We start from the raw sequence: 27,536 nt of genomic DNA on the forward strand, positions 1-27,536 counted from the left end.
ACCATGACCTGTGTGTTTAGGAGTGCAAACAGGAATTCCCTCTGTCTTGGTGTCTAAATAGCTTGACATAGATCCACTGATTAGTTGGAAATATCACTCTCAAGGTAGAGGTATAATCAATATAGACTCTTGTAAAAGCTGATTAGCACAGTAATAAATTTATGTGCCAGTATCTGACTTCTCAGTGTTGCTTTTGCTATTTCACCTTGGGAAGTTCCAATGCAGTACCTACATTGGCATACTGACTTTGCTCTGATACTGTATACAAAGGGCAGACTGTGATGGAAGTCACTGCTACCCAGTCCATTTCTGCAGGACTGAGGAATTTTGGAGCCAGTGTTTAAGAAATCCAGAAAATTAAGATATATTCAAGCTAAATTAAAATAACTGATGTGTGTAAATGAGTCCTCCACCATTTCTTTTGCACACTGAAGATTAACTGTTGTAGTGTTTTTTTTTGTAGACTTCAGTATGATGACCAGAAGTAATGTTTATGTGTCTCTATTCAGGATTGATAAAACTGGTCAAATTAGATTACATAATTTCCTTTAAGCTCAGGCCCAGAACATGGAAGACAGTATTTATTATTTCAAGCAAAGAGCTGTACAACAGGCAATTTTTCAAAAAGACTGTACACTAAATTTCTTTTGTGTGTTTGCGTTTTTTTTTTAAACTTTCCATTAAGCCCAACCATCACAAATGCCAGCTGGAAACATACAAATCTCTCCACATGGCTTTGCTGCATCAACTTTTACAGCTGGTGCATGGATTAGGGAACCACAATTTCAACCAACAGCAATGAAGTGTGTAATTTGTTTTTACGCCACATACAACCAGTCTTCACCAGGGGGAAAAAAAGACATGTACAGGTGAATTTCAAGTAGCTAAGGGATACAATAAATAGTCATAATGACATGTTTTGGTAACGCATTCTGTTCTTCAAAGGATAATGTCTGGAGAACACAATTCGGTTTTACAACATTGTTTGGACACCTGGCTCAACAAAAAAAAAGTGTGAACAGCAGATTCTTCGGGTCACTACAGTGGAAAATATTTGGGATTTGCTGATTGTAGGTTTCTCCCATTTCCAGGATTATGCTTCAAACTCAAATCCAAGACCAAGTTTATGTCCACCAGCATTAATATTCTTGCCATCCAGCAGGGCTGAAAGGTTTAACTTAATGCCTGCGGAGGAAAATGATAAGCTAAGTAATAATGGTGCATACTTCAATGAAACAAGCAATGTGAATAGTGAACTTTTGATCAAATGGGCAAATGCACAAAACCATCAATACAATTACCATAAATTAGAACAAGTTAATAGTAGGTCTTACTTGTACAAATTACTTTTTATTTAATGCCAAGATTAGTCTATTACTATTGTTATACCTTTACAACTTCTTGTAATTAAGACAGTGGATTTTCCAAGGAGAGGCAATTACAGTCAGATTGCCTCCCTGTTCTTACATTTTCCTTTAAGGCAGAACTCCACATTTCTACATTCTAATGACAGCTGTCAGACATGTGGAGAGTACTTGAAATCCAACACATCCCTTGTTATGGAGGCGGATTAGATGAAGTCAAACAATACCCCCTTTTTAATAGCAGTAATTGTTATTATCTTGTGATTGAAATGTCTAGTAGCACAGATAACCGCATTGAAAGCTCCTGTGTAGGGTTAGGAATGCAAGATATCTAAGGGGTGAATTGAAGATGTAATTGAAGAGCTTCAATGACAAATTGGGGGACAGTTTAATACTTAAACAAGGAATTAAACTAAGTTTTAAAATCTAACTTTTCCTGAGTAACTTTTAGTTGAACTGCAGTTAAACATTCTCTGATTTATAAAGATACTTCTATAGGGTTCTAGGCGCAGGGCAATCACCCATGGAAACTTCAATTCCCAGGCAATTTCTTCTGACTTTGCTCACATAAGGAATTCCTGAGTGACCTGACATACAATTTCCCTTTACCCTGCAGAAGCAACCAACTGGCTATCAAAAACTCCAGGTTAATATTTCAAGTTCTACATTCATATATACATTATATGAAGCAAGCAATCTCCACCTATCCCAAAGTGAAACTTATTTTTAACTGTTTGCTCAGAACAAACATGGAGGTGACAAAAGAAACATTACACATTAGGTCGAAGTATCCACGTGTAATGTTATAGTTATATGCCAGAACTATGCATTCTTCAAAATAAGAAGTTAAACATTTTGTTCTTGTCCCCCACTTCTCATGGGAGCTATTGCATTTTTAAGGCAACTCAAGTCTGGGCATCGTTCAATTGCTCCCAATTCTTCATTCCTGAAAATGTGTACCTTACAAATGCAATAGCTCCCATGAGAAGCAGGGAATTAGGGGAAAATCCTTTTTAAAAAAACCCAAAATAGAAGTGCCATCTAGTAAGTGTAAAATATTTGGACTACACTTCAGTATTGGTTTAGAATACTTGAAAAGTTATTATTGAATAAGACTACATTTATTTAAAATCAAATGTGGTTCACCTGGTTTCAGCATTTGAGAGTATCCAAGTCCAATGAGACTCGAATTGTTCACTTTAATCTGTTGATGAAAAGAACAAGCTTTTAACTGTTCTTCAAAAATCAAAGCAACCGTCACCTTTATTTTATCTTCTCGATAAACTTTAGAAGGCAAATACATTAAAACTGTGCTCCTTTCCACTCACCCCGTGCACAAAAAGAATGAAGTTACTAACTACGTACTCACCGAGCATGTTGCATCATTATCAATCATGTATTTTGCTGCAATACCAAATCGAGTGTTGCTATTCCCAGCTGTCCAAGCTAGACTGATGCCAGTTTCAAGATTTTCGCTGACTTTTTGATAAATAGAGCCTCCAAATTCTGTACCATCATTCCTGCAGTGGGGAACATGCACATCATTCCAGAGTAAGTTACTAACATCATCATTTTCAGGAAAATACTAAACAAAAGGATTAGTAACCCAGGCAAACTAAAATTTCCTTTTCCAATTACTCATTCATTCCAATATGCTGTTACAACAGCCACTATTAATTACTGGCCTTTACTGACGTTACTCTGTAACAGTCCCTAAAAAATATTGAAAAGCTTGGAGACCGACATGCTCCCTTTATCTCCCGAAATATAGTCCTCACTCCAGAGAAACAGTGGTCTGACTGTGTGGAGTTTGCACGTTCTTCCCGTGTCTGCGTGGGTTTCCTCCGGGTGCTCCGGTTTCCTCCCACAGTCCAAGGATGTGCAGGTCAGGTGAAGGCCATGCTAAATTGCCCGTAGTGTTAGGTAAGGGGTAAATGTAGGGGTATGGGTGGGTTGCGCTTCGGCGGGGCGGTGTGGACTTGTTGGGCCGAAGGGCCTGTTTCCACACTGTAAGTAATCTAATCTAATCTATAGTCCTCACTCCAGAGAAAAATATAATCTAGGCTTATCAGACTTATTTTAAGTGGAACAACAAAAACATACCACATTGCCAGATATCCGGTTTTTTAGCAAACTAACTAGGGATGCTTTAAGAAAGCCCGATAATACTTAATAATCTACTCCAATTAGTTCACTGGTATACACGTACTGGATATCAGGGGCTGAAAATATTCTTAACACCATTTATCAAGCTCATTGACATTTCTGGAGCAATTCAGCTGTGGTCATTAGCTACTGATCATGGCTACGTTTCATGGCTTATTTTACTCCTACCACTCTCCAGTTCTCCCGCCCTAATTCCGAGATCTTCTCATTAGATTATTCATTAAACTAAACCTATGTTTGATCTTTAAGTAATCAAGAGTGTGGTGTTGGAAAAGCACAGGTCAGGCAGCCAGCATTCAAGGATCAGGAGAATCGACGTTTCGGGCATAAGCCCTTCATCAGGATCTCTAGCATCTGCAGTCCTCACTTTCTCTTCTAAGTAATCAAGCTGAGTCAAAACACGTAACCTTGTCAAAACATTTCTCACCTGAAAATTATAGCATCCCTCACAGTAATAACATCAGTTCAAGTCATGTGATACAATCCCACATTAGTTTATCATAACAGGGTATGGTAAACCAGGCATATAAAAGAACAATGGACTCCATTTCACAGTCCACCACTGGAAGTAATTTGACATATGGTAGATAGCTATTATACTGCCTTCACACGCACCCCAACTGTGTAATATAGCAGGGGTGTACGATGGATTTTTAAATTAATTTCCAGAATGGTGGTGTCACTGTCTGGTCCAGCATTTATTGCCCATCCCTAATTTTCTGAGATGTTGGTTTGCTGCCTTTATAGATTAGATTAGATTATATTACAGCGTGGAAACACGCCCTTCGGCCCAACAAGTCCACACCGACCCGCCGAAGCGCAACCCACCCATGCCCCTACATTTACCCCTTACTTAACACTACGGGCAATTTAGCATGGCCAATTCACCTGACCTGCACATCTTTGGACTGTGGGAGGAAACCGGAGCACCTGGAGGAAACCCACGCAGACACGGGGATTGAACCCGGTTCTCAGGCGCTGTGAGGCAGCAGTGCTAACCACTGTGCCACCGTGCCGCCCACAAATCATTATGAATCACTAAAGTCCATTTGGCTTCAGTAGACCCATGATGCTTTTAAGGGAGGGTGTTCCAGGATTTTGATACACCATCATTGAAGGAACAGCAATATATTTGAAAGTCAGAACAGTGATTGGTTTGGAGGGGAACACAGTGTTCCTATTTACTTTGTCCTAAGTGGTAGGGGTCATAGGTTGAAAGGTGTTGTCTAAGGAGCCATGTGAATTTCTCCAGTGAATTCTGTAGATAGTAAACACTGCTGCTACTGAACATTCGTGTTTGGGGGAAATAAATGTTTGTGGATATGGTGTCAATCAAATGGGTTTCTTTATCCTAGATGGTGACAAATTTGAATGTAGCTGGAGCTGCACTAATCCAGGAAAATGGACAGTATTCTATCACACCTCTGGCTTGCGTTTTGTTAATAATGGAGAGAATCTGAGGAGTCAGGAGGAATGTTACTCACTGCACAGTTCCTAGCCTCTAACTTGCTCTTGAAGAGATAGTATTTAGATGGCTGATTCACTCCAGTTTCTGGTCAATGGTAATCCCTAAGATGTAGATAGCGGGGGAGTCAGCAAAGTAAGTCCGCTGAATGTCAAGGGGTGGTGACTGGATTTCCTCTTGCGGGCTTGGTCATTGCGTAATAATTGCATGATGCAAATGTTATTTGCCACATCAAAGCCTAAACCTTATTATCTAGGTCTTACTCTATTTCACCATGAATTACTTTAGTATTTGAGAAGTCGCAAATGTTATTGAACATTCTGTTTGTTAGATGCGACTCTAATCAAGGGAGAGATTCCTTGTCCCCACATCCCTACTAATCCCTTTGAGTATAGGTTTGTTTGGTCCCCTTAATGACACACCTGGTCAAATGCCATCTTGAGGTCAAGGGCAGTCACAGTCATCTAACCATAGCTGTTTTGTCCATGTTTAAATTGAGATGACAATAAGGAAAGGCTGAGTAGGCGCGGTAGAACCCAAATTTTAGAACTTCCACGAAAGGCTCTTGTGTGCAGTGGTAGTGTCCATACCCCTCAGCTAAAGAGCCTAGGTTAAAGTCCACCTGCTCCAGCCATGTCTCATAATATGTCTGAGCAGGCTGATTAAAAATACCTAGATCTCCCACTGGCCTGCCTGCACTTAAGCCTACTAACATCCTTATGTAGCCAATTAATAGTCACTCAAATGACTACAGTCATGGGGATCTCAGTTCAGGGGTGCACCATACACTATCAAGGATAATTCCACTAACATTACACCGTTCCCTTTGAGCATCACAATGTTCACATCCCAAGAAAAAAGTGAAGCCTTTCCTTCCAGAGACCCAAGCCCAAGATACATGCTGACAGCAAAATGAAGGACTGAGAGAGCAGTGCACAATCCGAGCTCTACATTTCTACTAAAACAGAATCAAGGCCCTGTTTCTTTGGATCGAACCAATTCCATGGCATTATGAGAGGAGCAGGGATGACTGAAAACATGTTCTTTAATAAATATTATTTAGAATAAAATACACTATAAAATACATGATTTAAAAGTTGAGTAAAGTCTTGGTTCCCCTGAAATTCAGAACTAGAGGTGTGTTATGTTTACAGGGATGGATACTAAAACAGGCTTACCATTTATAACTCAACATTGTATCATAGGTTTTAATTTAACAAAAGCTGCACAAATCACTAGATTTGTAACGGGACTTTGGAAACTTGTTATGCAAAGATGGTTTATTTTCCTACCAATACAGTTTATAACAACAGGAGTCCAACATATAGTCTCGTTTATGGGAATGTATTGAGTTTGTACATACACATTTGTGTGGAGCTGGAATTCTTCTGTCCTGTAACCAACAGCAAAGTTACTTTGCGAGACTCTAGATTTTGCAGTTTCATAGGTCATCTGATATCCTGCTAACCAGCCATCAAAACCAAACACAAAGGCTCCACGTATAGCAGGCCCAGCAATGTCAAAGTCAACATCGAGTCCCAGGTTGATGTGCTGCCTTTTGTAACCAGTCCTGATTTTTCCACTTTTCTTTCTGTTAAGAATAAAATAGCAAAAAACAATTAAAACTGATCCTGCTCTTATTACATTCCAAACTGCTACTTTTTCAATTGTTTTTCATGTTTCAGAAGCACAAAAATAAATAAATAATGTTTCTGCATATTATTCTAGATTTTCTTCAGGATTAAAGATTTTAACATTTTTATCAAACCAATAATTTTAACTGCATAAAAATACTGAACAGAATATTCAAAATGATTGACACTACTACAAAATGACAGTATCTGGGTACTCATTCTAACCATACTGTTGCGGTATTTCCTGAGGATAAGATACATCCTCCCAGAAGAGAAGCATTGAAGAGATAACTTGGATTGTGTTTGTACCTCTGACTTGCTACTAGCAGAATATCATGGGCACAGATTGGAAGAATATTATGTAATCAGCTTCTCATCTAGAGACAATGTTTGGTTATGAAAAAGAATAAAACTTTTGAAGATCGGAAATCATTACATTCATGAAAATTCTACCTTAAAAGTAATAAAGCTATTGCTACAAGTTTAGAAAAAATAATGTCTATTGTTTTGGATATTTTACTCACCCAGTATTTGGTGAAAATGAAGAGTCAAATCCAATCTTCAAGCCTTGCACAAGCTAAACAGAAAAGTAACGTTGTTTGCATTTTGGCTTCAAAAGGCAAAATGAAATTAATGTTTGCCATTTTTGCTAAGTTACCTGGTCTTCAATGGTAATTTCAGTTCCCAAAGTATTATCAGTGTTCCATTTTTCAGTGAATGTCAGTCCATAATCCACCCACTTGAACCTTGTTTCCAGACTCCCGGTGACTTTTCCTGTATCCATGTTGGCAGCACCTGAGCTTATGAATTCCTACAACAGAAAGCTCTTGTTAAAAGACAGAGATCATTTTACAGTGTTTCGATATCTTTAAACACAACTTGCCAATTGTGCTACAAGACACACTTTAGAGGAACATACAATAGAAACTTCCATTGGCTCCAAACAGATGTTCTCTTGCATGCTCTTTTATTACCCTCAGTCCACACACTAATTTCCTTTGCTCATCTTCATGCATGCTCAGCACATACTCTAGAGGTACTCTGAAATTAGAGGCCAGATGTGGCAATCCCAAAATGGGACCAAATGGGTGCAAAATAAATGGTCACCAAGTAGAGTGGCTGGCAATCCCACCTCAGTTAATGCAAAACGACACGCTGTGCAGGCAAAAACCAGGCTCATACCTACTTGTATAACATAAATGTAGACTCAACTGCCAAGTCATGAATATGATAGCCCACACCCCCATAGCATTTCTAATTCATGATGGCTAATCACCTCAAAGATCAAGTTTCCTTTGTTGAGAGTATTAAATGTTACCAAAATGAAAAATGCTTTAACCATAGTTATGATAATGTCAAATGACTGTAGGAATGTGGCCTACTCTGCACCAGAATTGCAAGCTATTCGCAATCTCTCAGAATACTGAATGACCTGGACAGAGTGGATGCTAGGATGATGTTTCCATTTGGTAGGAGAAACTAGGACACAAGGGCACAACCTTAAAGTAAAGGGAAGACCTTTTAGAATGGAGATGAGAAACTTCTTCAGTCAGAGAGTGGTGAATCTATGGAATTCATTGCAACAGAAGGCTGAGGAGGCCAGGTCATTGAGTATATTTAAGACTGAGATAGATACTTGTGTATCTAGGAGATCAAGGGTTACAGGGAGAAAGTGGGAGAACAGGGTTAAGAAACTTATCAGCCACGATTGAATGGCAAAGCAGACTTAATGGGCTGAATGGCCTAATTTCTGCTGTGATGCCTTATTGTCTAGTTCTTGAATGTTCTCCCCAAAGAAAAACTACCAACCTAAATAGGTCAATATTCCAACTTCCATACATGTTGAATCTAGAATATATTGAGCACACTTATACCCTAGCATATCACCCCTCTGAAATGGCCAACACCAGAACAGCTTTCGTATCTGTAACCAGAGAGATTCCTTACCCCCACAAATTACCAATAACTCTAAGTTTGCTAGGGGATCTTGATGTCAAGGGCAGTCACTCTCACCTAATCTTTGGAACACTATTCTTTTGTCCACGTTTTAACAGAGGCTGCAATGAGGTCAGTGGCTGAATGGCCCTGCTAGAACCCACTCATTGAGTCAAACAAGGAAGGCACAGAACAATTCCTGTCCAGCTGCTCATTGCAAGGTTCTGGAGTAATAAAACTCTGTCTCAAACATTGGAACTAAAAACGTCAGAGTTGACTGTTTCAGTTCCATACTCACCCACAGCATTGCTGTCCAGGCTCAGTCTACTACCAATCACAGCAATGATGGTTTGGCAACAAAGACAACAAACCCTAACATACAGACCAGCTGTTGTGACCATGCTCCTCCACCACAGTGAGGCTTTGTTTGTGCATCAGTGACACATGGTATGTTCAGAGAATTTCACCAACAATAAAACCAGAAGATTCTGCAGAGGTATTGGAAGGATCAAAATTTAAATGGCCTTTTTGAAGCCAACACTGCATGCATTCAGGTAAAACACTTGCAAAACCAACTTCAATGGAGTGGACATCTATACCACCAGATTCTAGTTTTCCAACTCTTAAATTTATCCAACACTGCAAGAAAAGTCAAACAAAATGCAACAATGATACTTTAAACTTCTCCCCTAAGCAAAGAGACTAGTGATGGGGAGAAGCTTGCTATTAATTGTCCAAAATAACCATAATTCATCCACAGGTTGTGTCACACTTTGCATTATGATGTCTTTAAGATGAAGTAGATGGTCAGTGAAGAAAAGAAATGAAGCAAATTCTGCACTCTGGATGCTACTATACTATACCCTGTCCTATGTGCCCAAAGATCTATGGGTCAAGAAATAGCCTGCTCAGTCATATGAAGATCCATGGCAGAAACTTCTAACACCAAATAGATATCATTCTTGAATCAAGGGACAGCTGACAACAGTCATTAAAATTCCACCATTTTTTTAAATTTAATTTAATTTTAAAAGGAGATGGCCAGACCTTTGTATGAGCTGATTGGAGAATGAATTGTGGATGGATCGTGGGAAGAGTATAAAAATAAAGAAAATGCTTTTACCTCATTACAACTCATCACAAAATGCAAATAAAAGATGAATCATGATAATATTATGGTTGGAAATTGTAACTACCAATAAACCATATGTTTGCCAGATTACGAGCTGGTAGATGAAATAATCTGTCAAGTAAAATGTCAACATTATAAATGTGGAAAAGTCTTCAGATGAATTGAAAAGTCCATGAAAATGGATTAAACGATAGAGTATATTCATAATGACTAGTTGTTCAAGCTTTTCCCATTACAATTTAGATTTCAATTCTCGCCTCAGGCGACTGACTGTGTGGAGTTTGCATATTTGCCCCGTGTCTGCGTGGGTTTCCTCCGGGTGCTCCGGTTTCCTCCCATAGTCCAAAGATGTGCAGGTTAGATGAATTGGCCATGCTAAATTGCCCGTAGTGTTAGGTAAGGGGTAAATGGAGAGGCATGGGTGGGTTGCGCTTCGGCGGGTCGGTGTGGATTTGTTGGGCCGAAGGGCCTGTTTCCACACTGTAATGTAATCTAATCTAATTATGGATGAGATGCTGGGACCAGTGATTGGAAGCGGCGGGCAATGAAGATGCCACAGGGTGATTTTTGGATTAAAATTTCTCAAGTGAGCAGAATAGGTTTCCAAAAACATTTGCTTTAGATCACAGTGAAGCTGACTAGAGAACTCAAGAATATGGTTCAGATTAAAAGTCACAGATCTGAAATTTTGTTTTGTTTTTATCATTTATTTATCAAAGAGGCAAGAGCAATCTGTCTTCCTTCTATTTGCCTGGAACCTGTTGCAGTTTATATTGCATCCTGTCATCAACATTGATGGTGCTATGAGCAGTTAAATAAGGTCTTTGGAATTTCTGGCAGTACCTTATCAAGATTCAACTTTCTGGTAAATGGAACAACCACTTGCTTTAACATATATTGAAGACAGACATGCAATTTGGTCACCACTGTCCGGACATAATAATGAGGGACAAAGGGAGTTTCTTCAGTCAGAATGTTCAGTTTTTAGATCAGAAACTTATTACTTGACAAAGACACACTAATCAAAAACTGATTTATTCTAAAAAAAAGAATGATTTTAATGGTTACAAACTATTAAGTAATTGTGAAAGCAACCTTATTTTACGTTTCCCTGTGAATTACAACTGGATACTAACAATACAGGTCGTTCTGCTACAATGCGTGTTTTGTTAACTCGAATTTGCTGTAACGCGATTGATGAATTGGGGACACTGTTCCTAAAGTGCAAACATTTAAAACGCATGTTGGTTGTAACGCAATTACATCATAGGAGGAAGAAAAATGTTCACTTAAAAAGCAAAGGTTTTACTAGTTGTCATCATTGCAAACCCAAATGCCACCTAGTTCTGACAACTATATTTATTAAACATTTATTAAAGGCAAGTTTGGGAATAGCAAAACCCTCCATATCCATGAATTATGCAATATCAAAAAAGGTTTCTCAGAAGTGACAACTTAATCATAATTGGAATGAAACTTTAACTATGAGAAGGCTCAGATTAAGCATACAACTCGCTAATTCGTGATACCACTAACCGCAACTTATCGGAGTGAAATGGATTGTCATCATGAACTGAGATGGATCAATGCTGCTTTAAAAGCCTTTTGAGCTCCTTCACATTCACAAACAAGCGTGAGCGCTATGGATCTCTGTCAGTAAAATTGAGATAATCCAAATGGCTCTCTGTCCCTTCCCTTCCTTCCATAAAAATATTGAGAAAATTTACTATAAGACATGCCCTACCCCATAATTTGTATCTCTGTGGTTTCTCTATTTATGCCCTCGCTGATCCCACCTTGTCCATGACACACCTCACTTATTCTGATATTCTGACTTAACGATGATCACTCAAATTCTAAGCATGGCTCTGTTGTTAGCTGATACCATCAATGGTCTCTCTCTTCAGGTCTCGTTCCCCTCATCCAAATTTTGTCATCACTCTTCACTTCAAAAGGCTCACCCATGACCCCTCTGATTCTTGCAAACTACCATCCATTCCTAACATCCCTTTTTTTCTCTCAAGTGCTTGCATATGTTGTCATCTCCGAAATCCATGCTCACGATTTCTTATATTCGGTGTCTGAATCCCTCTAGATTTACAATCCTGACATAGTTCTGAAATGGCTCTGATCAAAGTCAAAAAGGACTGTGTCGATGTGACAAAGGTAAACACCCTTCTTTATGCTTTGCAGACTATCTGTAGCCTTTGACAAGGGTTTAACACATCATCCTAGATCTTTCTCCACCATTGTTCAGCAAGGGTGGGATGACGCTTGCTTGGTATCACCCATCTATTTAATCAAAGGCTCAGAGTCATCTGCACAGGCTTCTTTTCCCCAGTCTGGCAGTATTACTTCTGGGTCCTCTAAGGGTCTCTCACTGGCACTCTCCAATTTCTCATTGACATGCTGCCCTGTGGCATCTGGAAATGCTTCCATTTCCACATACAAGCCCTACTTCACCAACATTGCTCTCACCCCCTAAACTGCTTCTAAAATTGTCAGACAACTTGTCAACATCAGGATCCGCAAAAATTCCCTCTAACTAAATTAATATTGGGAAGCCAATGTCTTCATTCCCCACTCCAAAACCCTTTTCTCCAGGCATTGATACAAATAGCTCTTTGACAAATGAGGCTGAAAATCAGAGTTTTAATCTGGTGTCAATCACATAACTATAGCATGACAAGAATCATCATTTTATTTCCATAGTGTAACGACACAGGGTAAACTCCACCCCGCCCCACCCCCAGGTAATTTAGACCAGCAACACAAGATTTACCCCACGCTGCAATATGTGAAAATCTGAGGGGCAAAGAACTATCTCAAAAGTCACTATTGAAAGTAATAATTATCACCTTTATTTTTTAAAGTCTACCAGAGAATAATTAACTATTTACAACTCATTTATCTAAACCTGTTATCCCCCCCTCTACAATACTGGTCAGATAAAACACCCGATTAAGATTTACAGAAAAATTCAAAATTTCTAAACCAGCCAGCTGTCGAATCTTCTTTGTATCTTCCTCAGTAGATTTGCTCTCCAGGTCAGTGCTGATTTTTTTTTCCCCTGTGCAAACTCCTTCTCCAGGCAGGTACCTTTCAAAGAGTTCTTACTAGCAGCTTACATCTGTTGCTCTTTTGGCGGTGCTCCTCCAACTGTTCATTTTTCTCTTGGTTTTATATCCCAAAGCATCAGATCGTTTCATTGGTTTTAATATCGTCAAAATGCTAAATTCGAATTTGATTGGAGTTTAGTATTTTGGGGCATAATTTAAACTGATTGACTGAATTTGAATTTTTCTTCTCTCATAGCCACCCAGGTACTGCTAGCTGCTGGACTCTCAAAGGTACAGTACCAGTTACACCTTCATAACAATAGCATTAATCAACTTCAACCTGCCTCAACTTATCTACCATTGAAAGTATCATCCATGCCACAGACATTACCTATTGCAAAATGCTTCTGGCTCCATGCCCACATTCTCTTTCCATAAGCTTGATGTCATAAAAAACCTAGTACAAATTGTCTTGAATGTACTGCTTTTATTCATTTACAGGATGCAAACATCACTTTCTAGACCAATATTTATTGCCTATCCCAAAGTGACATTGAGAATATAGTGACAAGCTACCTTCTTGAACCACTGTTATCACAGCAATGCAGATACACCCACAGTGCTGTTCAGGCATTCCAAGATTTTGATCCGGTGATAGTGAAGGCAGAGAAAGGTATATTCCCAAGTCAAGGTTGCATGTCGCTTGCATGGGAACTTGATGATGATGGTGTTTTATTACATCTCCTGCCCTGACAGTTTAGGTGACAGAAGTCTTGACTTTGGAAGTGCTGGGAACATAGAACATTATAGCGTAGTACAGGCCCTTCGGCCCTTGATGTTGCGCTGCCTGTGAAATCAATCTGAAGGTAGTGATATAGTGGTTAAGTCACATAACTAATAATCCAGAGGCTCAGGTTAATATTTTGAATCCAAATGCCTAACCAATGACCATCTAAATGCCCATAAAATTGGCGAGTCTACAACTGCTGTGGGCAGTGTTTTCCATGCCCCTACGACCGACTAAAGAAACTACCTCTGACATCTGTCCTATATCTATCACCCCTCAATTTAAAGCTGTGTCTCCTCGTGCTAGCCATCACCATAGTCGGAAAAAGGCTCTCACTGACACCTGATCTAACCCTCTGATTATCTTATATATCTCAATTAAGTTACCTCTCAACCTCCTCCCATCTAATGAAAACAGCCTCAAATCCCTCAGCCTTTCCTCAGAAGACATTCCCTCCATACCAGGCAACATCTTTATAAATCTCCTCTGAACTCTTTCCAAAGCTTCCACATCCTTCCTATAATGTGATGACCAGAACCGTACGCAATACTCCAAGTGCAGTCACACCAAAGTTTTGTAGAGCTGCAGCGTGGCCTCATTGGTCCAAAATTCTATCCCTCTACTAATAAAAGCTAACACACCCTTCTTAACAGCCCTTTAAACCTGGGTGGCAACTTTCAGGGATCTATGTAAATGGACAACGAGATCTCTCTGCTCATCTACGTTACCAAGAATCTTACCATTAGCCCAGTATTCTCATTCCTGTTACTCCTTGCAAAGTGAATCACCTCACACTTGACGGCATTAAACTCCATTTGCCACCTCTCAGCCCAACTCTGCAGCTTATCTGTGTCCCTCTGTAACATCCTTCGGCACTATCCACAACCGTACCAACCTTAGAGTCGTCTGCAAATTTACTAACCCATCCTTCTACTCCCTCATCCAGGTCCACTTATAAAAATGACAAACAGCAGTTGTCCCAAAACAGATCCTTGCAGTACACCACGAGTAACTGAACTCCAGGATGAACATTTTAAATTAACCACCACCCTGTCTTCTTTCAGCTAGCCAATTTCTGATCCAAATCACTAAATCACCCTCAATCTCACGTCTCCTTATTTTGTGCAGTAGTCTACCATGGAGAACCTTATCAAATACCTTGGTGAAATTCATATACACATCAGCGGCTTTACCCTCATCCACCTGCTTGGTCATCTTCTCAAAGAACTCTAAGGTTTGTGAGGCACGACCTACCCTTCAGAAAACTGTGTTGACCATCCTAATTAACTTATTCCTATCAAGATGAAGGTAGTGATATAGTGGTTAAGTCACATAACTAATAATCCAGAGGCTCAGGTTAATATTTTGGAATCCAAATGAATGATATGGATGCCAATCCTACCACAGCAACTCATGGAATGCAAGTTCAATTAATAAATTTGGAATTAAAATTTAGTCTTTTGGGACCGCAAAACTCACGTCATTGTCGTTAAAACAAAACACTGGTTCACCAACATCTTTTAGGAAAGGAAACCTATCTTTACCAGGTCTCGTGTATACATAACATGATTGACACTAAAACAAGTAAGCCACCCAGTTGTATTAGACTGCTATTTTTCTGCATTGCTTTTGCACTATTATTTGTATATTCTTGCAACACTAGAGTAGAATTAAAAACTGTGTTCTGGTACATGGTCAACTGATAGATCTTGAAGATATACACAATAAGAAAATCTTGAAATCTATGCCTGGACTATACAAACTCAGAATTGTGCTCTTAGCATTCAATCCTATTCTGATGAATCTGAACTGCTCCCCCTCCTTCCTAAACTATAGAGTTTACTGAACAAAGAGACAGCTTCAGAGATGTAACCTGACCAGAACTTCACACAAGATTAGCATAATGTCCACCTCTTTGCAACTGACCATTAGTCACAATTCAACAAAAGTATAAATTGTTCATAGGTGAATCCACTGGGAAATTTTTCCACTTGTCCTCCTAAGCCCCACATTCCTGATGAAGGGCATATGCCCAAAACGTCGACTCTCCTGCTCCTCAGATGCTGTCTGACCTGTGCTTTTCCAGCACCACACTTTTCAACTCTGACCTCCAGCATCTGCAGTCCTCACTTTCCCTCAGTCAATGAGTCAAACAACCAGGTACATTGTTATCTGAATCAAATGGCAATGCTATTCTACTGACATACAAGGCTGACCAATTAACGCAGGGCTTTCTAAAGTAGGGCTCAGGACATCTAAGTGGGGTTGCGAGCTGACATCTTGAAGTTAAGGTTCTGAGACAGCAACGGCTTATGTAGAGCTCTGACTAAAGTTCCAACAACAGTGTATCCGCTCTCAGGTGTCACTCTGGATCATGAGAATTTTCCAACATCAGAATAGATTAAGAGAGAAAAAATGTCTGAGAAACACTGGGTTAACAGTTATCAGCATGATATTACGAAGCAAGATTTAACACAATTGGATGAAATAGAATAAGATTACCAATATTTGTCTTGTGCTACTTACCAGTCCATTTTCTGACTTTGTTTTCAAGTCAAGTTTTATTAGACCAAATCCTACCAAGAGATCAAAGATAATTTAAGATACTCAGTTTTCACTAATTAAACTTATTTTTGTATAGCTATATTACATGGCAAATATTTAACCTTCAATAAATTACAGCTTAAAATCTTTGCTTAATAAATCACATGATATTTAAACAATAGTTCATTACAGAATATTCTTGGCTATCAATTTACATACAGCCGCATCAGAATTTGGACAAGTGCATTAACAGCTACTGACTTAACCATGGAAACTGCATTTCAGAGCACAAAGCGGTTTCACAATGAAAATGACCCTCTGACTAGTGCTCTCTTCAGAATAAATTTCAGAAATGATGCCAAAAATTAATTACAAGACACAGTCTCATTATGCAACTGAATTGGCATTCAGCAAAGTAGGTCAATATCCTGCTTTTCATGGTGTCAAGATGTACTCACAAACTTTAAAAACAAACAAACAGTCGGTTACAGATAATTTCTAGCCAAAACAGCACCATTCTTTTAAATATTGAATTCCTTACCATAACCTTTGGTAAAAACATCTCTGGCTGCTTTTCCAAGATCTGCATAAGTTGGTGGAATTTCCATTTTATCTGCAAACAATACAAAGTTATATTGCTTACCTCCAAGACCTAACATGCTTAACCATATATTTGTTAGCTACGTATTCTCATAATCACAATCCAAACTTGCTGTTCACTATCTATGAATAACTGCTGTTTGAAATTTGCCTGCCTTTGATGATGACGAGGCACCATCTTAAATAATACATCACAGGCCCTACTATCAAATCGGGCAGGACAAATTCCATTAAATCAACTATTAAAAATTGGTGGCTACCCCAAGGTTCTACTCAACATTCCCAAAAATACAACACATTTTGATTTGCCACTGAGTGTACAATTTTGTCAAGTCCCCATTGTCAGCTACGATGTTATTTTACATATATTACTTCTTCCCCATTACTTCTGGAACAAAACTTCCAGTCAATCATTTCCAAGGTAATAGGAAGTGATTCATAAACAAGTATTAATTTTACATAAATCCCATGCACAATAGTAAATCAACACATCACAATAAAATAACACTTCAAAAGTAAATCTGCAAAAAGTTCTTTATATTGATAGCAAGTCTATATCAACATTATGATATGGTATATACAGCTTAAACCACTTGTTGAACATAAGATACCTAATCAGTAGGGTTCAGGTAGAAATTAAGAGGACAGAGATGAAGGAGCAAACTGCTACCAGCTATAATTTGTGGGGAATTATCAGGAATAGATAACGAATCTCCTAGGAATTGCTGCAACAGTCAAAGAGAACTCTGCATTTAAAATATTCCACTGCAAGAACAGTCTTCCCCATTCCACAAAACCACTGGCTGTCACCACAGTGAAGTCCAAACCAAATCACAACACTGCACCGAGAGCCATCCCTTACCTTAGGCAGCTAGTAATGGAACTTGCTGTGTGAGCCATAGAGACAGTGGGGAGAGATCTCCACACTCGATCAGCACTAGATCAAGGCTCAAGGGGCAATGAGAGTGGACTGGGCAACAAGTGAAGAACAGAACGGGGACACAGGGAAACTGGGGGGATGGTAAGTAAGGACAGAGTAATGGGTTGGGATATCTGGTCGGCATGGACAGGTTGGACCAAAGGGTCTGTTTCCATGCTGTACATCTCTATGACTCTTTTGCAAGAGCTATCCCTATTTACTTTCTTCTTTCCATTAGCTTTCTATAAGATCATAACACATAGAAGTTGTTGGCCATTTGTCCAATCAAGTCTGCTCCACCATGAGATCTTGATTGATTTGATAACTTTCAACTTTACTTTCTTGCATTATCCCCATAATCCTCAATTCCCTTACATATTAAAAACTTGTCTATCTTAACCGCAGTCCAGCTTCAACAGCACTGCTCCCTTTAAGCTCCACGGCTGTGCATGACAATTGGTATCAGCACATTGATCGCAGCATTGATTTCTTGTTCAGGAACTCATTGCAGCACAGGCCTTGAAGGCTCACACAGCTGATAAGAAAATTAGAGGGTACACTGTTCAGCAGCCCTCTGCAGAATTAACCCAATGGATCTTTACTGAACTAAAGGCCAGTAGTCCATATTCTCTAACTGAACACTTATTACCATTTTGCAATTAATGCATAAGGACTCCTAAAACGGTCCTTGCTGTAGTTTTGTGGTTCCTTCCCCTCATCTAAATAACAGTCAGCTCCTCTACTTTTCAAACCAACCTGTTCAGAGAAGTTTTTACACACCTTTGCAGCCCCATAGTCCAGGGGTAGGGATAGTAGCACTGAGCCACAAGACTGCCCTTATCCCGCCTACCTACTGCTTAATCTTTTGTAATGTTACGTTCCATTTACTAAGTTTTTGCCCACTAACTTAACATGTCTTTATCCCTCTGGAGAGTCAGTCATCCTCACTACTTGTTTCCCCATCTATTTTTGTCAACCACAAACCAGCATCACAGCTGAACCAAATCTTGCCCTTCCCTAACAACAAATATGCATTTTCAGCAGTAATGATCACAAAGGGCAGCCTAGTTTATTTTTCTTCTATTGGTCCAGAGGTTTCAAGATGAACCAAAGCTTCCTACTGTCACTCTAAGCCAACTATGCATAGAAACTTCCTTGATCTTATTAAATGTCCAGTACCACACTGAGCATTGCTCTCATTTGTATCACAGCATTGGACAAAGTACACTTGTTAAAACTACATAGGCTTCTGGAGTATAAATATTAAACAAAAGCATGCAGCGTAACAATATTTTATGATTCTAAGTAAAAACCTTGCATCCCCATTGCAATTCATGAACACTGACAGTTTCATTGTAGTTTTACAATCCGGATTGCAACACCATAAACACACAGCGTCAACCTGAGATAGATTTTCTAGTTTGGTGGTTTAACTATCAGAATTAATTAAATATTCTATTGCTAAAAAGACTATTTATTTACTACCCAGAACTGCTAACCATTATTCCTTACTTGAAGGGTTAGATTAGCTGCTTCAAAGTAGTAGCACACCCTCCACTAACAAAAAAGTAGAATTTCACTTTTAGGAACAGCCTCTGCATTAATGAATTCAAAATGGAACGCAGACCATTATCCAGTTCTCTGTAAACACAAGCAATCAAGCAAGTTTTTGCTGTTTTAGTAACTGAAACATTTAAAAGAACATTCTTCAGCAAATTAGATGAAATTCCACATATCCCATGCAGAAATAAACTAGAAAAGCACTTTTAATCCACAGACATCTGCATTTCAAAGCATAGCTTTAGATGAAAAGGCTAAAAACGAACAAACTTTGGGACTGTTTGCTTTAGATCAAGATAAAGAAATAACAATGCTGTAGCTTCACATTTATAGATGATTTCTATATAACTTCCATACTATCCCTGTAAGTTCTATTCTCAGGCTAGTTCACTACATTAATGTTGAGAGTAGGTCACAGTCACACTGATCAAGTCAAATCTGCCTCTTCCTCATTCATTCACAAGATGTGGACATCATTGCCAGCATTTATTGCCTATCGCATATTACTTAGAAAAATAGTATTCTATCATAAAGAGTTCCAGGTTGCACTTCCAGGGGGGGACGAGACTGTCACACACCTCCTTCTGGAATGTGCCTATGCAGAGGAAGTCTGGAGAGGAATGCAGTGGTGTTTGTCGAGGGTCGTCCCGAGCAGCGCTGTGACGCGGGACTCTATGCTCTACGGCCTGTTCCCTGGGACGCACACCGAGACGAACATCAACTGCACCTGGAGGACCATCAACTCGGTGAAGGACGCCCTCTGGGTGGTCCGAAACCTGTTCATCTTCCAGCTGAAGGAGTTGATCCCGACTGAGTGTTGCAGACTGGCACATTCCATTACAGAAGGATGGCATGTCCAGTTGTATAGATCAAATATTTATGAATAAAGTATATTTTTGAAATAAAAAAAAACTAAGGATGAGCAATACATGTTGGCATAACCAGAATGATAACCATGCCCAATGACAAAATAACAATGATGTTTCATTTTGTATCTTCAATTCCACCCATGAATTTGTTCGGTCCAACAGTTCATTTCTGAAGAGACTCATTCTTATCTTCTTAATCCCTGAAACTTTGATCAGTGGCTCTCTCTTTAGTCCTGCACTAATTATCATCTGCAAAGTCTCCCACAAGCTACGTTGTTCAGCAATTTATATACTCTAAATTTTCTTGCCCTCAAGCTTGCTAGCTGCTCTATAAATTGCTTTGAGACAAACCAACTGTTATTAAGAGCCCGTAGGATTAGCATAACAACAGTTTGGAAGCATAATTAACAAAAGCCATGAGTGTCCCAGGCTGGACTAATGAATATTACCGCTCTTGAAAGGATGCAGTCTCAAGGAATGAAAGTTGTTAAGGAATGAAAATTGAGAAGTACTTTACTCATATGCAACAATCCTTATATGAATTAAATTACAGTGTGTTACAGCAGATCAACCTGCATTCTTTAATGCAAATTCGCTGTAACAATTGACGAATCACAGATACCGTTTCTTAAGCGCGAACTTTTAAAACTTTTAAAAAGCATGAATTCACTGTAACACGATTATATGGACAACACTTATAAGTGCTGTTAACTATAACGCGGGGTTGTACAAGAATGCAACAATTGCGTTATAGAAGAACTATCGGTATTATCCAGCATCTGAAAGGTACTGATACAAAAACATTAAGGATTAGCAATTTAAAGATATTATTAATGTAATCTCCATTATCTAGCATAATAAATGTGGGATCCTGCTGAGTCGATAAATAAAATGTCAATGTCCATTAAAGTTCTTTACTTTTGTTCTTACATGGATGTTTAATCAATACCATAGGAACATAAATGGCAAAATAAAACATATGTGAAATTATGTCAGTTGCACGGTTTTGATTAGTGGACTGGGTAACAAACGTCTTACTATTCACCATTACTTGTTATTAAATTCTAGTTTTACCATTTCCAGCCACAATGATCACCTTCAACTTTGCATTCTACCAAAGTCACTAGATCAATCATTAAGCGCTCCCGCTTCATATCATCATTTGCAACATTATATAATCTCATGTCCTATACATGCAGTGTTAGTCTGAAAGATCTAAAAGACATTTCCTAATCAACATAATAGTTTCAGTTGATCTAGCACTGAACTTTCCTTTCCCTAATCTTTTTCAATGCAATCTGTTCTGATATAATACAATAGTTCCATTTCCTTGCGATCCCGCGTTATAAGAAAATTGCACAATATCTGCACCATTTAAACCAATGGGACCAGAACTGAATTATAGCCAATACAGGTAAGGGAAATTTGCGTTCTACAAGTAATGGTCCAAATTATTCAAATCACATTATAGCCAATTTGCACTGAAGAAATGCACATTATAGCAGAACCGACTGTATTGCTACACACAATCAGGTTTATTTACTTTGTCAGTTTGTTGTACTACCCATGCGCTTGAACTGACAAGATGCAAGTCCTCCATATCCCAGCAACACCATATTTCATAAATACTCTGCCAATCAAACAAATGTGTCTAATAAATACAAACACTCCAGCACAAGTATCAAGCTTTAATTTTCTTTGAACTACAGAATAATGCCATTGTGTCTGTGTTATTCCACAGCTAACATTGCCAGTCTTAACATAGTAGGAGCTATTTGTCCAGAGTCAGCAGACTGGTTACAGAGACAAACCTAAATTGTATCTGACTGCATTGTAATATAAGTTGTTTTCAATTTTAAGATAAACAGGAAAACAAGTTGTGAAGACAGAAAGATTCTGCAAAGGGATATACACAAGTTAAGTGAGCGGACAGAAGTTTAGCAGATTGACTATAATGTGGGAAAATGAGTGTTTATCCACTATGGGAATAAACAATGAAAGCATATTGTTTTTGAAATGCAGGGAGACTGTAGAATGCTGCAGTGTAGAGAGATTTAAATATTCTTGTACATAAATTGCAAAATGCCACTATAAAGGTACAGCAAATAATTAGGAAGGCAAATGGAATCTGGTCTTTACTGCAAGAAGAAAAATGGTGTATAAAAGCATAGCTTTGATACAACTGTACAGGGCAGTAGTGAAATTACTCCTTCGGTATTGTGTACAATTCTGCACCTTACTCAAGGAGGAACATAGTTGCAGTTCAACGGAGGCTTATAAGGCTGAACCTTGGGTAAAGAGTTTAGTTTATGGAAGTGAAGATAAGCATGTTGGCCTCTTGCTCATTGAGTTTAGAAGAATGAAGGGTAATCTAATTGAACCATGTTAAATTCTGAAGAGGTTTGACACAATAGATGCAGAAATCCCCTCTGGGAATCTAGAACAAGGTGGCAAATTTTAAAAATAAGAAGTCTCCCATTTAAAATGAAGATGAGGAAGAATGTCTCCTTTCATGAGAGTTGCCACAATTTCAAGTTTTCCACCCCTGCAAAAAATGGAGGTTAAGTCAATAAAAATGTATTTGGAACTGAACTAAAGATTTTTGATTTACAAAGGACCGAGTGTTATGGGGGCAAGGGAGAAAGAATTAAAGTTAATGCCAAATCAGCCATGATCTTACTGTATATTAAAGCAGGCTTAAGCTGTCAAATAGCCTATTTCTACTCCAATTTCTCTTATTCTATTTTACTTATATTATCTAAGCTGACATTTCAGTGTGGTATAGAGGGTGTGCGGAACTGCTGGAGGTTACACTTTTTGTTAAACTGTGACTTACCTGCCCTCTGAAGTGGATGGAAAGATCTCATGCTACTTTAATGCACACCTTGCAACAGGTTATACAATTATACTATTATACTGACATGGACCTCAATGCAAGCCATCTGTCTGAACGTCTGGTTGGCACGCAGTAGAAAGAAAACACATTTAAACAGATAAAATGCAGAAGTACAAAAATACTATGCTCATATAACAAGTTGAATTTCATGTGCAATATGTTACTTTTTAAAAAACTTATGGTGCATTTGTAGTGCAGTAACATATCTGCATTGCTGCACATGATAGCATAGATTATGTTATTAAACTAAGTCTATTGTTCTGGACTAATAATTCAGAGACCATTTCTTTAAACTCCATGCCAGCATTTTTAAGAATATACTTTCAGTTTATACAAAAAGCATGGAACTAAAAAGCTGGTATCAGTAATTGTATCACCATCATTTTGAAAGAAAAAACCCAAATGCTTCAGTAACATCTTTTAGGAAAAGTTTTCTGTTCTTGCCTCTCCTGATTTATGGTATGGAAATGGATCTACCAACAATGTGAGTGACTCTGAACTTTCCAACAAGTGGCTTTGCGAGTCATAGTTGACTCAAACACTATGCAGCATTACAAAATGAAAGCCTATCACCACATTTCCCAACGATTGAAAAAGGAAATACTTGTAGCCTATTTAGTGACACCCATACCAGAAAATGAAAAATAATCTGCTGTTGCAATTTAGTTAGTTACAACATGATATCCACACAATTCTTAGAAGTTATCATTCAATAATTTAGTTCTGGCTTACAAAATAATTGCTCAGTAATAGTTAACATCCCATTTTGCATGAAAATTAAATTTCAATGGGAAGTCTAAGAAGTACCTCACGCAACATTCTGAAATTTTAAAGTAGCACTATCATGTCTTCATGCAGTTTTATTTCAGGAAGCTGACAAGGGAGGTCAAACACAAAACTCTCAAATATATGAATGGATGGATGGATGAATAAAGATTGTATAATGTTTTATTGATTCAAGACCATGTGTCACTTCTCAGCTTAAGCAATGCTTCTCAACTTTTAAAGGCAAAGAATCCCAACCGTACAGATCACCAATGTAGACTCACTTTTCAACATTAAAAACCCACAAATATGTTAAACAAGTTTTAAAGACCATGCATATTCATTTTGATGCTTGATATTTGTTTCCTTTCATTCTCATTGTGCTTTTGAAATTACAAAGCAAACATTTAGGGAGTAATCCTCTCCCCATTGCACAATCCATGAAGGTCATGTTCAAAGATACAGAAAAGATGTGGTGCAGTCTTTGTTCCTGGTATTATAAATGCAATGACCTAAACACATTAAATAAAAAGTTTATTATCTGTACTTATCTGTCTGAGGTTTCATCAGTGGCGTTAGAATTAATGAAGTTGTGAAAATATCTGACATCTATGGGAAGTGTTCTCTATAAAGAGAATTTTGGCACTATTTGCACAATACCTTCACCTCAAAGTTTCAATCTAAGATTCAGACATGGATATTTTCAAATGTCATCCTAGCCCTGGCACCTGTGGGGAGCTACTGCCCATTCCAAATTGGAATGACTTTTCTTTAGCAAAATCTATTCAGTACATTGGGTGTAAACGGATAGTTTTAAGTACAGTTCCAAACAAAAGTAAAATACGTGTTAAACCGGACATGGCAGACTTTTTATTACAAACCAGAAAGAAGACTGCGGCATTGTTTAAAAACAGTTTTAAAAAGTCTTTGCCCAAAGGATATGCAATAGCTGTCAGTGCTCCAACCTTGTATGCTGTTAAAGGTCACACTCTACCCGCCATCCAACAGGCTCCAGCGAGCCGAAATACATAGCTAACGCCTTTAGCTAGCCCTGCCTCTCCAAGGACTCAACCTCGTGGCAGGCGGAAAGATTATGGACCGTAACCCCTGGAGAACAACAGGCAAAAATGATGCCATCCGCCCACTCCTGGCCCCGGCCTTTACATTTAAAAGAAACAAAACCCCTTCAAGTAACCTCCAGCGTTTTCACAACCCTCACCCTTCCTGAACAGAGGCTACCTGATGTCTCCACTTCTCGCCAGTGTGATAGGCCCAGACGTACCTCTGAAGAGCGCACACACCGACCGGGAGGGAGGCTTCCCAATTTCCAACCGAACGACACAGGAGCAGCCAGTGACCGAGAGCGAAAGGGCTACTGCACATGCGCGGGACGACCCGGTTCGTGAGGGTGGGGGAGGGACGGAGAGCGGCGCGTGCGCAGTGAGGGGCGCCCGCGGCCCCGGGGGAGGGGGGGCGGTGCGGTGCGGATCTGAGGAATGAATGAATGAATGAAGTAGAACGTTTTCAACCGGTCTGTTTCTATACCCAGCCCCGAGATACATGGGCTTGTGAATAAATCGTTTGTTGGTTTTGGAATGGCACAGTGTGAAGTTCCTGATCTTGACGAAATATTCGTAAATGGGTTGAGATGATGCCGTCAGCAGAGTAGTCAGACAGTGCTAAAGCAGTGCCGTGTGAGCAAATGGGGGATAAATTTATTGGAATTTGTTTTGTTTCAAGTAGGATATGTTTAATGTTTCCCATAGACTCCGCACATAGACACTGACAGAATGGCAAGCTAGCCGGTACACACAGGTTAAATTGCATTTCTCCAAACGTTCCCTTTTTACAAACAAAAATTGCATTGTCATTGCAGTTAAAAGTTACGCAATAAACGTAGTGAGAAATAAACTAATCATTCATTAACAACGCTGTGTTGAGTCTGGTCACTTCCTTCGGCCTCTATATACGCAATGCACAGTCTTTAAATTTTGCTGGTTTTATTATTATGTGTGTTTTTTCTGGCTGTTCCTGTGATATCTGCTCGTTCCGACGTTGATGCTTCTTTTCCAGGGAGTTCCATTCCTGTGGTGATGCTGTTGCCTTTGTACCTCTTGTTGAGAATCCCTTTCTGTTACTGGGTAATAGTGGCTTTCGAGGACTGATGATCATCCTGTATTCTATAGGTAGTGAAATCGGTTCTTCCTGATGCACTGCCTCCAATGAACGCACAATGTCTTAGTTGTACATATATGTGGCTGCAACATCTGGTCATTCATGTCACCACGTACAATTTGAGGTGATAACTGCTCTACGCAAATCCCAATTTACTGTTTAAGCTGATTTGTTTTGAAGGCACGGAATGTTTGCATTCTGACCTGTTCTCCAATGCTCAGCTCTGGCCGTGGCTCGGCAGTTTTAACTGGTGTGGTCAAATTTGGTTTTCTGCCATTTCACCTTTTTTTGGGCATAATGATAGTCTTTGGTCTGGGTGACCTCCCGTGCCTTCAGTCGGTGTATTTCTTCATTGAAGCATTGCCTTGTACAATGCTGTACTGAATTTTCTCAGTTTCTTTATGATTCCTTTGGTGCTTTGAACTGCAGGTTCAATTTTTCTATATGACTCAGGATAGTGTGAAAATGGATGATGTTGAATTTTCCAATCCTTTATGAAACAATTGAATTCTTCATTTGTGAACTGAGGGTCATTGTCACTCATGGCAATATCTTGATTGCTGTAAAGACTGAAGTCCGTTCAGGCATTCAGCAATCACATTGATTGCCATCAACACCAGCTAGTCAAACTTCCAGTAGTCAGAATAGTAATCAATGATAACAAGTTAATCAGTCACAGTGACAGTGAAAAGGTCTACTTCAGGCTTCACCCATAGTCTGTCTGGGATGTCATGTCTCTTGATTGTCTCCTTAACTTTCTGACCTTGGTATTTATAGCAAACACTGTGCTGGTTTTGGTTCATAATCTTATTGCTCATATTTGGTCAGGGAGACACTTCTCGTGCCTTTTTCAGACTAGATTTTTCATGGATGTGCTTTGGCATATTTCTTCTCACTTCCTTAAGGATAGTGACTGTATTTCCTTCATCCAGATGCCATCCTGGGCCCTTTTTTTGTCTCTGTATACCCAATACTCTTAGAGCTACATTTGTACCTTGATGGTTCCAGGTAATCTTTTCACCATTGCTTCCTGCAGCCACTTGGAGAGTTGCATCTTGTGTATAGTTCACCTGGTTTGAATAAGACCCTTGTGGTTCAGATTCATTGCCTCTTCTGGGTTGATGATTACTCAACAGTTGCTCCATATTGAAGCTGGAAGATTTCACACTCTGTATTAGCACCCTCAAGTTTCTTCATTGACAGTGCTGCTCTCAACAGCACATTGGCAGTGTATCAGTTTCTTTTGCTTATATTTTACATCTAAGTTATATCTTTGCAAACTAAGTGACATTCTTTGTGGCAAATAGAAATAGTTTGAGGAAGAGCTCTTGTAGTCAGACTCCACTGTCAGCTTGCCTTTCCCAAGCAGCTCTCACTTTGTCAGGATCCAGGCAAAGTGCATTTACTGTCAGTACAGTACTTGAATTCAGGCATCTTCAATTGCATCTTCTGCATCAGCTTCAGGTACATCTGGTGAGCACACTAGCAATTACACCAGATATTGATCATATTCTATGATACCTTCTTTTATTCTGTTTCCACAATATCACCAAATACCACTTGCACTTCAGGAAGGCTGCTGGTAATTTCATGCCATCATCATTGATACTCTTTTGGGGCAATGGAAATGCCTAACAGCATATGCAAATAAATGTATCCCCCAAAT

At 39.0% G+C, this 27,536-nt stretch overlaps 1 protein-coding gene across 2 annotated transcripts; it reads right to left on the bottom strand.

Moving 5' to 3' along the window:
• Positions 1 to 559: 559 nt before the first annotated feature.
• On the bottom strand, positions 560 to 25,087 carry vdac1 (voltage-dependent anion channel 1). Of its 2 annotated transcripts, none has more exons than XM_043703428.1 (9): positions 24,978 to 25,087; positions 16,628 to 16,699; positions 16,069 to 16,118; positions 7,288 to 7,440; positions 7,154 to 7,206; positions 6,359 to 6,586; positions 2,734 to 2,884; positions 2,511 to 2,568; positions 560 to 1,185 (listed from the first exon to the last, which is right to left on the bottom strand). In XM_043703428.1, exons 2-9 carry the CDS (start codon positions 16,692 to 16,694, stop codon positions 1,094 to 1,096), a joined length of 852 nt encoding a protein of 283 aa, XP_043559363.1. In that variant the 5' UTR covers positions 16,695 to 16,699; positions 24,978 to 25,087; the 3' UTR covers positions 560 to 1,093. The 2 variants fall into 2 exon arrangements, with proteins under 2 accessions (XP_043559363.1, XP_043559364.1); XM_043703429.1 differs by having other exon boundaries at positions 24,935 to 24,993.
• Positions 25,088 to 27,536: the final 2,449 nt, after the last annotated feature.

Source organism: Chiloscyllium plagiosum, chromosome 14 (genome assembly GCF_004010195.1).
Source record: "Chiloscyllium plagiosum isolate BGI_BamShark_2017 chromosome 14, ASM401019v2, whole genome shotgun sequence".
In the NCBI taxonomy this organism is placed as follows: Eukaryota; Metazoa; Chordata; class Chondrichthyes; order Orectolobiformes; family Hemiscylliidae; genus Chiloscyllium; species Chiloscyllium plagiosum.